General features: G+C 44.0%; 1 protein-coding gene across 1 annotated transcript in view; it reads right to left on the bottom strand.

The window, feature by feature from the left end:
* Window positions 1–789: 789 nt before the first annotated feature.
* SH3BGR (SH3 domain binding glutamate rich protein) overlaps window positions 790–15,030 on the bottom strand; it is a 92,575-nt gene continuing 78,334 nt past the window's right edge. The window contains exons 7-8 of the mRNA XM_044750660.2: window positions 2,587–2,694; window positions 790–950 (exon numbers count right to left, since the gene is read on the bottom strand). Of these exons, the coding sequence (XP_044606595.2) occupies window positions 906–950; window positions 2,587–2,694 (153 nt within the window). The 3' untranslated portion in view covers window positions 790–905. The remainder of the gene's footprint in view (window positions 951–2,586; window positions 2,695–15,030) is intronic.

The following is a 15,030-nucleotide window of genomic DNA, read 5'->3' as shown; positions in this document are numbered from 1 at the left end:
CCCAGCAGAGGTTCTTTGAGGCCTGGAAAATGGCATTTCCAGGGAAGGCACTATACTGATTAGAATTACTGTGCCAGGAAGGTTTTTCGGGCCCACAGCAGTTTCCTGAAACGTTAAACAAAGCTCTCACGGAGCAAGGAGAAGGGCTGTGGGAACTGAGGTTCAGAGCTCAGAGGAAGTAGCTGCGGCTTAGAGAGTCTGGTGTACATGCTAGCTGTGTGGCTAACCCTCCTGGGGCCCCAGTGAGGCCCGTCACTGCTCCCCTTGACATCTGCGGTGAATGCTGGAGCATCTAAACGAACCAGATTCTAAAGTCTAAAATAAGATGTTCGTCTTGAATCCTGAGGATAGAAGCTCCAAGCCAGGGAAGTGATGAAGAGGTAAGGACACAGAGAGCCTGGGCAACCTGGTTCTACAACCTTCTGGCTCTGTTAAATTGGCTCCACCATCAGCTTCCTCATCCACACAGTGGTTGTGATAATAGAGTTGTCCTGGGGGTCACATACGATAGTCCAACCAGAGGCTGGGGACGCGCCTGTGCTCTCTCTCTTAGTAACACTTACCAATTCTAAGGGAGTTTTTGTTCTCTTGTGTGTTTGTTTTAATTCCATGTTTCATTGTCATCTTAGGAAGCCGCATCCTTCTCTCAACATTGCCTTCAGAAGCATTTGCCACCCTCTCAAGAAACCCATTCCTTAGATGTACACACCGTTCTTGTCAGAGAAGCTATCCACCTGGTGCTAAATGAATTTTTTGAGGTGTGTCGAAAATCAACTTCACACTCAAAGGTTTTTCTAGGACCAAGGAGGTTTTCGTGTACACTGAGCTGTGCAGACGGCTCCTCAAGAGGCACACTGAAGAGAGGGTCAAGTCCCGGGGACTATTTGCAAGCGAGGACGTTCATTTCAAGCGTATAAATTCTGGAGCGTGGGCTCAATACATCGATCATCCTTTGAAGAGGGCACAAAAAAAGATAAAAGGCATTATTATCTTTCTGCTTCAGGGACACCCAGTGGCGGACGAGAAACCAATTTGCCAATAACTGACCATGTTAGGAGGTAGGCCTGGACTTGAATGTTGACAGAAGTTTAACCAAATGTGGTGCAAGCACAGAGGAAGAGCCAGCTGATTGTCCCTGGGGGTTGTTGGACTTCATCCATTGTTTTTCCATCTTACTCTAGCATTAGAAACTCCTTTCTCAAATGGAATGTGGGTGTACCTCCAATATTCGGAAACCAGCTCCGTCAGAGCTGTTCTGCTGGGGGGGGGGGGTGCCCTCCAGCCCACTCGACACCTCCCTTCCTTCCATCACCCCAAGATACCGACTCTCACCCCAGGACTGTGCCCAACGCTGCTTCCATGTCTCCAGCCCCGAGGATGAGGAAGTTTCTTTCCAGTTCTAACCACACCTGTTGGTTAATGGGACCAAAGTACAAAACACAGAGGAAGCTAAAGCAAGTCAGAGTCCAGGCAGCTTCCTGGGTTTGTCCTGTGGCCCTTCTGCTTCTCCTCAACCTCCTGCCTTTTAGAAAAGTCCTTCCCTTTAGCCCGCCTGTGGGTGCACCGGGGCAGGGCAAAGAAACAGAATACTAACCAGCAGTGTGCTCCTTGTCAGCTCGCTTCCACGGAGCGAGATCACACTAAAACCAAAGCTACAGAGAAGTGCTGAGGACACTTCCTTCAGTGAACGCTACAGCTTTCAAAGCCCTTTTTATGTAAGCCATCCCATTCACGCTTCTGATAATCCCCCCTCCCCCAGGCACAGTGCCCACGAGGTGTTTTTATTTTCAGATGAAATTGAAACCCAGTGGTGCCTGACAGCATGGGCTTCAAAGCCACTTACTCACCCTCTGGCCTCTTGTCACCTCAGCGTCCCACCTCCGCAATGGAGATGGCAGGAAAGGTGTTGTGAACTATGCCTGGCCCGTAGGGAGCCCTCGGTCCACGCCAGTCTGATGAGTAGGTAACTGACCCAGGAGCTCATCCCTGGGCAGTGGGGTGCGGAGGACCAGAACCCAGGCCTCCGATTCCCCCTTGGATGCCCTCCTAGCCCTGCTGTTCCACGGTCCTTTGTGTGGTCGTCTCAGTCCCCACAGAAGCACTTCTGATCCCCCAAATAAAGTAAAAGTGATGACACTGCTTAGTGAACATGTGAATAATACTGCGATGTGAAGGCTCTGTTGAACAGAATTTTTTGTCGCTGGTTTTATTGAAAGAATTAATCATAGCCAATTGATGAAAACTCACTTAAATCTCTTTTTTAGAAGTGAAATTATTATTCATTATTATTAAAGCTCTGTGCCAGTCATTATTCTGGATGTTTGACATGCGGTAACTCATTTATTTCTCAGTACAGTGTGGGGAGGGCGGTGCTGTTTTATCCCCATGTTACAGATGAGAATACTGAGGCACAGAGTTCTAATAATTAGCCCACGTAAAGCAAATTCTCGCCGACAAGAAACAACTTAAAGTTGTAGTGTATGTGTGTGATTTTGTTAGCCCACCTGGTTCCTCCTCCCACCTGTTAATCCTAACTGTTATGAATCTAAAGCAGGGGAGAGAATTGAGAACGCAAACGCTGCTCACTTTAGCCCGAAGTGGACGGGGAGCTGGCAGGTGTTCGCAAAGGTTTGTTTCAAAGGAGGAAATCCGTAAAGCCATCATGCACCCGTGGGCTGGAAGAAGATGCGATACCTTTAAAAAAGAGATCAGGAACCGATTACCCTGCTTTCGTCTGAGGCAAAATATCCAGGAATAGTGGGGAGAGCAATACGAAAAGTTAATTAGAGACCAGGTAAAATGGGTAAGGGAGATAGTGCAAAAAAGGGTACGATCGTCTGTGGAGGCCAGGAAACAGACCTGTAGGCAGTTACCCGTTCTTCAACTTTTCTTCCTCTTTTATGGACTCAAGAGCATGGCTTTTAAAGGTTCTCATGGTTCCTGAGTGCTAGGGTGGCATTTACAAAAGTCTGCCCCCTGGACGTTAGAAATGTATTTTAAAAAAACAGAATCCAGGGTCTCGTGTACGAATGACTTTGGGAGGCCCTGTCTGTACGGTTTTTAGTGCAGGACTTCTCAGAGCCTTTGTTGTGAATTGTGAATGCTCAAGAGTGACGTAAGGAATGCAGCCTGTTCCAAACTTGTCTAATAATGCAACCAATTTTTCAAAGAGTATGTTGTGGGACTAATGTTCCAAGATCCCCACGTTGGATAACAGTGTTCTAAAACGAAATAAGTCAAAGGGAAGTGAATAATGATGTGATACCTCTGTTATTCCTGCTATTATCTGACACCCATTTGGCAACGTGACATTTAAGTTGGAGCACACGGAAGGGAGGAAGGCTGTTGACGCACTTTGAGAAGTGAACTTCAGTTTTCCACGTGTTATGGAATGCCTTTCGGGCAAGATCCCTGTCTCCTAGAACCAGGAGCACATTCTTTTCTCAGCCCCTTCTGCCTTGCCACGCCCCCCAGCGCAGCCAAGGAAGGACAGAGGTGTCACATGCTTTGTCCAAGGACAAGCCGGTAGAAAAGCAGGACACTCCAAATGTACCCAGTTGGATGAGATCCAGTCCCCAGTCAATGGAGCGACTCCCGTTTATAGAGTGTCCAGGCTTGAAGACGCCAGCCCAAGCCAAAATTCCTGCCATGAATGAAGCGTCTGGGCAGGCTTTCTCCCGGCCACATCGCACCTCCTACTGGCTGCCTGTCCTCGGAGCCCAGGCCTGCCAGGGGCGGCTTGCACCACGGGCTGCCTCTTTGTAGAGTTCCGCCATCTTTTTGTTCTCTAACAATCGTCGAGGTTCACAGGACTGTGACATAGGCAGGACAAGGGGTGAGAAGCAGAGAAGGCGACAGATGCCTTTGGGATCCTTTCCTTCAGAGAGGGAAGGACCCATCCAAGTTCACAAGCTTCCCCACCAGCCAGCCGACCTCCTATGACCACCTTTCTGGATCTACAGTGTCACTGTCCAGCCTGATGCCCAGGTCAGTAGCCTGAGGTCCCTCCTCTCTCTCCTTCACAGAATCCATTTGATTCTCCCTAAGCCTCTCTGTTGAGTCCAGCTCCTCCTTCCACTCCCAGCTGGTCCAAGCTTCACCATCTCCAGCTGGTGCTTTGCAACCAGCCCATGAGTGGCCTCCTCCTGAGCTCCACTGTTAGAAGAATCTAATTAAATCAGGCCTTTTCTTGAAATCCATGTTTGCTCTCGGCAAGACACATGTGCACCCCGAAAGACAACTCATACTTTGGCCCCAACTGCTCACCTGGCCTCAATACCTGCCAGGTGCTGCACCGCCCCTCTCATCAACCATGCTGACAGTCTGCCACTTGTGACACAGCACCCGGGCATTATTTATTCCTCTCCTGTTCACTCTTCCCTTCCACAGGTCCCTAGAAAACTCCTATTCAGCCATCAAAACCCACATCAAATGCCACCTTCTCTCCTTGCTCAGAGTTAGTGACTTCATCCCCCTGCCACGTTTGTCCCTGCCTCTGTAGCAGCACTGGCTACACTGTGCCGCTGGAGCTGCTGTTTGTTGGCTCGTGTGTCCATCCCCTCACTTGGTGACAGAGACCTCAGATCATTTGTTTTTATGTCCTGGAACCTCGCATGGTGTTAATGCATGTTTTAAATCGTGCATGAGTGGATGCTGAGAAAATCTCTGTCTGCCTTGCTGTGACCCCCAGAAGCCTCATGCAGGTCGAGAGGGAGGAAGAGGTGACAGCTCTTCCTTTTGTTCTTTGTTTCTCACCCCCATCGCTGGATACAGCCAGTTGTCAGTCATTCGGGCTAAAATATGGAAGAGCTGTGTTGGAAACTAGAGTATTTTTGCAGAAGGGGTAACGCACGAGGCTGTGTGCTGGGACACAAGACAGGTACATTTCAATAGAAGGCTGGGACTCAGGCCACGCCTGGCACGACCAAGGACAGCAGACTTAACTACATTTGAAGTCCCCGGATGCCAGGGTCAGTGGGACTGAGAACACGGGGAGGGAAGAGGTTGCAGCGACGGGGGCCCAGGAGGGACAACAAAACTCACATCTTGCTTCACCATTCTGACTCTAATCATGGTCCATTTCAGGGCGATGGCATTTTTGTTCATCCTGCCACTTACTTCAAGCCCTGGTCACAACAAAAGGACTTTTGGAAATTATTGGATCCTATGAACTCTTAGTTCTTACGTATCTGCTCCAAAGCAGGGGCATTGTCCAATTAATATTTCAACAGCGTGTCCTGCTGGGAGCCACGTACAAAGAAATCAGGGTCCCTTCTCCGAGTTCCAGCTACAGAACTCCAAAGAGGACGTTTTCACACATTCTCATAGAGAGAACTATCGTCAACTATAAAAGAACTGCCTCAGGTGACAAGTGCAGTGTCACACCCTTAGGGAATAAAATTCTGGAATGAACTGAATCCTGGGAGTTGAATCAATAAATTTAGAGAAGCGAGGAAACGGAACAGACAGCTTTCTTTATTGAAATGAAGGGAGGGGAGAGCTTTGCAGTGGACACAGGTGTCTGTCATGGACAGAGATTAAAGTAAGTCAGCCAGGTCTCAAAATAGGGACAGGAACACGTATTTTCCACAACAATGGTTTCCATCTTAGAAAAGAGATCATTTAAAAAAATCATTAATCTTATTTTGTAGCATAAGAACATGGGTTAATTGTTTACTGCCCAGATTTTTCAGTCTCTAATTGGAGCAGTAGGTTGCACTACATCTGTATTTTTAGTGATAATAACAGCTGCTCTGGAATTGGTATGAGTTCCCCGTTGGTAAAAGAAGTTGTTCTTCAATAATTTACACTGCCTAATTCTTCCTTGTAGGGCTCTATGAACAAGCAAGTACAGGACCACCATTTTCATAGTCTTTACACTCGACTTGCCTCAAAGGCTCTTAAAAGCGTTGGAACCAGCAACGTTTTTATTGGGCATCCTCTGCACTGACCCTTAGCTGCCACCTCAGGGTACCTGCCCAGCTGAATCCAAATTGAGCGTTAAAATCCATGCTACAAATTCCTCCTGGCTTTTCCCACTTCAGCCAGTGATTCCCCAAAACCTATTGTGCGTTATGAACAAAAACTGTAAAACTGAAGGCGTGATTTGCAAACTGTATTTCTTTGTATGTGGATGCATATGGATGCCCTGACAGAGAGACCTGGCCAATTCCGCTTCCTGGTGATTGTGAATTCCTTGATCCCAGGACATACGAGTTCAATTAACTCAGCAAATGTTTATGGGCACAGTCTCTGTGTAGTCTATAAGCTCCGTAAGGACAAGGCTTGGGTCTGATTCGGGTATCACTGTATACCGAGCACCCAAGACACGTCTGCCCAGCGTGACTTAGTCCCTCGATATATATTTGATTGACAGACTGTCAGGCACTAAGCTAGGGACAAGGACACCAGCCGTTAAAGGTTGGAGTACAGCAAGGAGTGGCCACAATGCAATCAACGAGCAGCCTGCACTATACTCAGGTGGGAGCACAGTTCTCTGGAACAAAAAGGAGGATGTGATCAATTCTGCTCGGCCACTGGGAGGAGGGAAGCGCTGCTCAGGGGGACTGCCAGGAAGGCTGGACCTTAGAGGACAGGTGGAATTTCATCCTGACTGCAGAAATGGAGAAGAGTTGTCCTGGCAGCAGGATAGCATGAGCAAGGGCATGCAAATGAGAAAAGGTATAGGGCATGGCGTTCTATTGCTGCCGAAACAAATTACTACAAACTCGGTGGTCTAGAACAAGACAAATTGATCCTCTTACAGTTCCTGAGGTCGGAAACCCAGTGCTGCTGGTTTCTTTGCTTCAAGTCTCTCAAGCCCAGAATCAAGACGTCACCAAGACTGAGCTCTGGGGGAGAATTCGCTTTTGGCGCACTCAGATTGCCGGCAGCAGAGTTGTGGGAAAGAAGACCCTGTTTTCTGGCTGGCTGCTGGCCATGGGGGGCTCTCAGCTTCTAGAGGCTTCCTCCCTCCCCTGGCTCGTGGCCCACTTCATCCTCACAGCCAGCAACAGCAGTCAAGGCCCACTCACACTATGACTGTCTCCTGCCTCTTCTTCCAGCACAGCTCTCTGCCTCTTCCGCTTCCCTCTCTCCCTTAAGGGCTCGCGCGGTTAGATTGCGCCCACCCAGACAATCCATGGTAACCTCCCTATCTTAAGGTCTGTACACTGAACTGCACCTGCAAAGTCTTTCTTGCCATGTAAGGTGACATATTCACGGGTGTCGAGGATTAGGGTATGGGCATCTCTGGGGACCATAACTCTGCCAACCACCCACAGTGTCCCCTGGGAGACAGAATATGTGGAGAGGAAGGGATGCAGGAGGAGGAGGAGCCCAAGGCCGTCCCGTGGAGGCCTTCGAATGACTTTCTATAGAGTTGACTTATGATCTTGCAGCCACTGAGACAGTGGAACTTTACGAAGAGGCAGGGCGAGGAGTTCGTGTTCTCCTCCTCCTAACAGGGTCTTTCACAGAACAAAAGTCTTCCTTTCAATGAAGTCCAGGCTATCAATTTTTTCTTTTATGGACTCTGCTTTTCAAGCAGTCGAAGAACTCTTTGCCCAGCCCTAGATCCCAAAGATTTTCTTCTGTTTCTTTCTAAAACTTTTGTAGTTTTACGTTTAAGTCCATCATCTATTTTGAGTTAGTTTTGGTATAAAATGTGAGACTTATATTGAGCCTTACTCTTTTACCTATGGATGTCCAACTGGCCCAGCACCATTTGCTGAAAAGGGTGTCCTTCCTCCACTGAATAGCGGTTGCAACTTTGTCAAAAATGCCTGCTTGCGTGGGTCTGTTTCTAGGTTCTCTGTTCTGGTCCCCTGATCTGTGAGTCTATCCCTTTGCCAATAGCACACTGTCTTGATTCCTGTAGCCTTATAATAAATCTTAAGATACAGTAGACTGTCTCTTCCCACTTTATTCTTCTTTTTCAAAATTGTTTTACGTATGCTAGGTCCTTTGACTTTCCATATAAATTTTAGAATAATCCTTATTATTTTCTTCCTTATATTTACTTTTAGCTTTTTTTGTTTGTTTAGTTTCTTTTTTTTTTAAAAGGAAATCCTTGCTTTTGCTTTTTTTTTTTTTTTTTTTTTTTTTTGCTGGGAAAGATTTGCCGTGAGCTAACATCTGTTGCCAATCTTCCTCTCTTTTCTTTTTCCCCACCTCAAAGCCCCAGTACATAGCTGTATATTCTGGTTGTAAGTCCTCCTAGTTCTTCCATGTGAGCCACCACCACAGCATGGCTACTGACAGACGAGTGGTGTGGTTCCATGCCCAGGACCTGAACCCAGGCTGCTGAAGTGGTGGCAGCACCAAACTTTCACCACTAGGCCATCAGGGCTGGCTCTATTTGTTTAGTTTCTTTTGTGTGTGTGAGGAAGATTGGCCCTGAGCTATCATCTGTTGCCAATCTTCCTCTTCTTGCTTGAGGAAGATTGTCACTGAGCTAGCATCTGTGGCCATCTTCCTCCATTTTATGTGGGACACCGCCACAGCGTGGCTTGATGAGCCGTGCTAGGTCCACAGTGAGGCTGGACGAGTACTACTAAGTCTATGCCCAGGATCCGAACCTGCGAATCCCGGGCCACTGAAGCAGAGGGCATGAACTTAACTGCTACGCCACTGGGCTGGCCCCAATTTGTTTAGTTTCTTAAGGTGGAAACTTAGATTATTGATTTGAGACCTTTCTTTCTTCCTAATAAAAGCATTTAATACCATAAAATTCCCTCTAAGCACAGCTTTAGCTGAATTCCACAAGTTTTGATGAGCTGTATTTTCCTTTTCACCCCATTCAAAATATCTTCTAATTTCCCTTGTCACTTCCTCTTTGATCTATGGGTTATTTATAATTTCCAAATATTTGGAGATTTTCCAGATAGCTTCCTATTATTTATTTCCAATTTAATTCTATTATGGTCAGAGAACACACTTTTAATGATTTCAATTCTTTTAAGTGTGTTAAGGCTTGTTATGTAATCCAGAATATGGTCTATCTTGGCCAATGTTTTGTGTGCATTTGAAAACATGTATGTTTTACTGCTTTAGGTAGAATGTTCTATAAATGTCAGTTGTGTCAAATTGGCTTATAGTGTTATTCGGGTCCTCTATATCTTTCCTGATTTATTTGTTCTATCAACTACTGAGACAGGAGTGTTAAACTGCCCAAGTAGATTTATGGATTTGTCTATTTCTACTTTCAATTCTATCTATTCTTGCTTCGTGTATTTTAGGAGCATGCACTTTCAGGATTGTTATTCTTCTTGGTTGATTAACCATTTTATCACTGTATATTGCCCCTTTATTTCTGGTAAGTTTCTTTGCTCTGAAATCCACTTTGTGTGATATTAATGTAGCCACTCCATATTTCTATTGATTAGGATTTTTATGGTATATATTTTTTATGCTTTTAACCTAACTGTATGATTATATTTAAAAATTGGTTTCTTGTAGTCAGCATATAGTTAGGTTTTGTTTTATTAGCCAATCTGACAACCTCGGAATTTGTCTTAGATTGGCACCTGAGCTAACATCTGTTGCCATCTTCCTTTTTTTCTTCTTCTTCTTCTCCCCAAAGCCCCCAGTACATAGTTGTATATTGTGGGTGTAGGTCCTTCTGGCTGCACTATGTGGGAGGCTTCCTCAGCACGGCTTGATGAGTGGTGCCATGTCCGCACCCAGGATCCCAACCAGCAAAACCCTGGGCCGCTGAATCACAGCACATGAACTCAACCACTCGGCCATGGGGCTGGCCCCTGACAATCTCTGACTTTTAACTGGTGTTTTTAGATCATTTACATTTCATATAATTATTAATATGATTAAATACCATTCTATTAATTATTTGCTGTTCATCCCTTTGTTTATTGTTCCAGGGTTCCCCCTTCCCATCTTCTTTCAGATTATTTCAGTGATTTTTAGTTTCCCATTTTATTTTATCTATAGGCTTTTTGGCTATAGGTATACAGAGTATTATATATATAGTATAACTTAGTGGTTGCTCTAAGAGTTATAATATAACATTGCACAGTCTACTTAGAGTTAATGTTTTACTATTTCCAGTAAAATGTAGAAGATGACCTCTAACCATATAGTTATATGTGGTTTATATGATGAACTTCACTTTAATTATAGTTGTTATATGGATTATATCTTCATATATTAAAAACTATATCAGTGAGTGCTATCACTTTTTCTTTCAACAGCCATACGTATTTTAAAACACCTAAGAAGAGAAGAAAACTCTACTATATTTACCATTTTTTGTTACTTTTCCTTCACTCATGTTCAAAATATCCCTCTGGGATCATTTTCCCTCCACCTGAAGAACTTCCTTCAGCATTTCATTTAGAGCAGGTGTGATGGTGACAAACTCTCTTAGTTTCCAACCATCTGAGAATGTCTTCAGTTTGCCATCAATCCCAAAGAATGTTTTCGTTGGATATGAATTCTGAGCTGAGAGTTCTTTGCTTTCAGCATTTTAAAGATGTATTCCACTGTCTTCTGGCCCCCCATGGTTTCAGAGGAGAAATCTGCAGTCATTTGAATAATTGTTCCCCGATATATAAAGTTTCATTTTTCTATGGCTGCTTTCAAGAATTTTTTCTTTGTCTTTGGTTTTTATCAATTTTGTTATTTCATGTCTAGATATGCTTTTCTTTCATATTATCCTGTTTGGGGTTTACTGAGTATCTTGAGCCTATGCAGTTATGTCTCACCAGATTCAGGAAGTTTTGGGCCACTATTTATATCCCTCTTCAAGTTCCCTCACTCTTTCTTTACTTCATCTTCATTCTACTATTGAGTCCATCCAGTAATTTTTTTTGCTAATTTCAGATAGTCACATTTTTCGGTCCTAAACTTTCCATATTACCTTTTACACTTCCTATTTCTCTGCTAAGAATTTTTAACTTTCCATTCATTTCAAGATTGTTTACCTTTACTTCACAGAGGGTGATTATAATAGCTGCTTTAATGTCTTTGTCTGATAATTCCAACATTTGGGTTATGTTGGGTTTAGCATCTGTTGATTGTGTTTTCCCTTGAGAATTGGTCACATTTTCCCAGGTCTTTGTACATCAAGTAGATATGCATTATATCAGGGACAGTTTGAATATTACATTGTGAGGCCCTAGGTCATGTTAACATCGTTTGGAGAACATCGATGTATTTTATTATTATTATTTAGCAGTCAATCAACCTGATTAAGTTTAGACCCCCAGTTTTGTTTCACTTTCTGTGGCCGTGGTTTCAATGTCAGTTCCATTTTCAAAGTCAGAATTATCTCCATATATTCTTCAGCTCCCAGGTGCCCCCTTTCCTGTTCTTGTGTCCAGAAAATCAAATATCTGTAAGAGTTTTAGTTCCTTGCATCACTGCCATGCAGTTCTATGCAATTGGAGCTCTACTCAGGGCAAAGCAGTGAAAGAAAAGAGAGAGAAAAAATCACTGTTTGGAATACAGGAGCCCCTTTCTCCAGTTACCCCTGCCTGCCGGAAAGATGGGGTTTCTCTCATGGTTTAGCTGTCAATGTTGTCTTCACACCGTTCTGCACTAGGGCCTCAACTTGAGCCATTGGCAGTGGCCCTCAACCCTGGGTGCTTATTAGAAGCAGGAGGGAAGCTGTTAAAACTCTGAGAAGCCCGGGCTACCTCCAAGACCAGTTCAGCCAAAATCGCTGGGAGGCGAGCTCCAGGAAAAATTTAAAGTGTTACTAATGCTGACAGCCACTTACGTAAAGGGAAACATTGGAATGATAGTGAAGTCAAGAATTCTAAACTATCTCAGGAAAACTCAGGTGTTGTGGGAAGGTGCACGTGAGAATAGAGGTAGAGAAATAAAAATACCCCAAAGAGTTGTGGATTGCATCCTGGACATTGGCAGTCTTGTGTTTTGGAGATGGAGTTCTTTGCATTCCTCTGAAGAGTGTGGATGTTTGTTTGAGGGTTTGTTTGAATGAGCGATTAATATCTTTGGACTCAAGCTGCAAACTCTGTCTCAGCAGCAGAAGTTCATTTCTCGGTTGACTTCTTTCTTCCCTCCCCGGGGTCTGTCCCATCTATGGATGGTTCAAGGATTTTGAAGCTTATACTCAGAATGGGGACACCCCTCTCTAGCTCTCTCCTTCCCAGGTTCCCCCCTCACTCTCCAGTGGCTGTGGTTTCACCAAACTCTGGCCTCTGATTCTTCCGGCCAGAAAGGAATAGGGATTTTTCTTGGGGTTTTGTCTTCTCTACAGCACTTGGCCTGCTGCCAGGCTGAAAGCCATGAAAATGGGTAACTCAGCCTGCGCCATTTTCATCTTTCAGCTCTGAATTGGCTTGCTTTTGTTCATGTCCCTGTGCCTTGAGGCAATTTTTGTTGTTTATTCAGTTTTGCTTTTTTGTTTTCTGGTCCAGAGTTTATATTTGCCATCTGTTGAAAGATTGGGTCCCATAGCACCTTACTTGGCCATACTAGAATTGGAGTTTCCAGTAAGCTTGGATTTTAGCATAAATTGAGCTCTACGTTATTTATGAGAACACAAGAAAACAATGATACAAAGAAAAAATTGAAATAAAGCGGTGGGAATACAGACAGAAAGAAAGCTGGCATGGCATTAATAATAGCAGATAAAGCAGAATTCAAGGCTAAAAGCATTAACTAGGAAAAAGATTTTATGTGATAATAAAAGGTAAAGTCACAAAGCAAATATAGCAGTCATGAATCTTTACGTATCACACAACGTGGCAGTCAAATACGTAAATTAAAACTCCTCCAAATATGAGCCAGCCCTGGTGGCCTAGTGGTTAAAGTTTGGCACTCACTGCTTCCATGGGCCGGGTTCGTTTCCGGTCCTGGAACCACACCCCCCCCCCGCCCTCCCGCCCCGTCTGTCAGCTGCCATGCTGTGGCAGCTCACGTAGAAGAACTAGAACGACTTACAATGAGAATACACAACCATGTACTGGGGCTTTGGGGAGAAAAGACAAATAAGAGGGAGATTGACGTAAGATGTTAGCTCAAGGCGGATCTTTTCCTGCCAAAAAAAAAACTCCTAAAAATCAAACAAAGACTTGTTAAAACCACACCTTTCAATAAACACTCACATTGTGCTGAACCGTAAGTCAGGCATCTGTCTAAGTACACACACAAATATAATCAACAAAGCCAGCTTGATAGACATGCATAGAATATACATATATACTAATGGATTTTAATTGAATATATGTCATTCTCTTATACTTGTTAAACAATTTCTAAAGCACTCATGTTTCTGGCCATAAAAAAAAGACCTTGACAAATTATGATGCTAGCTCAGAGCTAAGCTTTCTCAAGCAAAAAAAAAAATAAGAGGAAGATTGGCAACAGATGCTAGCTCAAGGTGAATCTTCCTCAGTAAATAAAAAAATTTACTGACTTTCAATTTCTGTCTCCTACAATTCATGTATTTTGAGATTCTGTTGTTAGATATGTATACATTTATCACTGTAATATTTATCTGATGTACTGACACCATACGCAAAAATTAACTCAGGTTAGATCATAGACATAAATGTAAAACCAAAAACTACAAAATTTCTAGTTAAAACATGGGAGAAAATCTTGATGACCTTGGATTAAGAAAAGAGTTCTTAGATACAACACCAAAAGCAAGATCATAAAAGAAAAAAAAAGATAAATTGGACTACAATGACACTAAAAATTTTTGCACATCCAAAGACATCATTAAAAAAAGGAAAACGCGAGCCACAAACTGCAGGAAAATATTTGTAAATCATATATCTGATGAAGGATTTGCATCCAGAATATATAAGGAATCACACAATTCAATAATAAAACTCACAATCCAAATTTTTAAAGGATAAAAGATTTGAATAGATATTTCATCAGAGAAGGTATAGGAGCATGCACATGAAAAGGTGCCCAGCATTATTGCTCATTAGGAAAAGCAAATGAAAACTACAATATTGAGATACCACTACACACACCCAAGAATGACTATGATCAGAAAGATAGTCAGTACCAAGTGTTGGTGAAAATGTTGAAAAATTAGAATCCTCGGACATTGCCGACAAGAGCATCACTCAGTCTATAGAACCAAAAGAAATAGAGGATGGATGAGTGGAGACTGAAGGCAGCCACGCCAATAACGAAGCACAGGAGATTCAGAACTGAGGAGTTCGAGGAGATCTGGAAGGGGCGACAAGGAGCAGGAGGGACACCTGCCCCCACTCTGGTCCAGCAGAGTGTGTTCCAGAGGGTAAAGTGGGATGGCATAAGTAAGTGAGGAGGAATGAGAAATGCAGAATATACAGGGGATATTCAGACACCTCTGGGTGCTAGAAATGAGAAGAGCAGGAACGGCCCGGGATTCTCATGGTGACTGACACAAATGGGCTAAAAGATGCATGGAGATGAGTCACGGTGGACACAGCCAATGTTTGCTGAGGGTGTGGGTGTAGGAGGTGGAAAGAGATGGATGATTCAGGTTCCATCCACCCCCTGCAGATGGAGGCAGGGATATCGGGAGAGGGAAGCATCCAAGGCTCCCCCTGAGCCTGTTGAAATCCATTTTGATGGATTATAGAGACGAGGAAAGGCATGCTTCAATTCTGAGGGCCGGAATAATCTATTTCAAGCACTGAGGGTTCACCCTTGACCCTTGTCTATGGATGTCCATGAAAGATGACGCTTAGATGGGAAAACAGTAGAATAAATACATCCTTCTCTCTATATTAGCCTGTAAATGCAGTACCATTGCACTGAAATTTCTAGCTGGGTGTTTTGAGGAACTCAATAAACTTACTTTAAGATTTTTATGCAAGAAGAAATGTCTGTAAACGCTAAGTCAACTTTTAAAAAGCCATGCGAAGTAGTGGGCTTGTCCAAGTAAACATTAAAACACACCTCAGGGGTGCAGCTACACAATGCACTGGCGTGCATGTCCCTACTTGTTCCGGCCTCACTCAGAATCAGGTGTCGCCTTCCTTAACAGTCCCTGGTGGCTCTGCCACAGCCTCTGTCACACTGTGATCTGCACTA

Source organism: Equus asinus, chromosome 18 (genome assembly GCF_041296235.1).
Source record: "Equus asinus isolate D_3611 breed Donkey chromosome 18, EquAss-T2T_v2, whole genome shotgun sequence".
NCBI lineage: Eukaryota > Metazoa > Chordata > Mammalia > Perissodactyla > Equidae > Equus > Equus asinus.
This window is presented reverse-complemented; position numbering and strand designations above follow the sequence as displayed.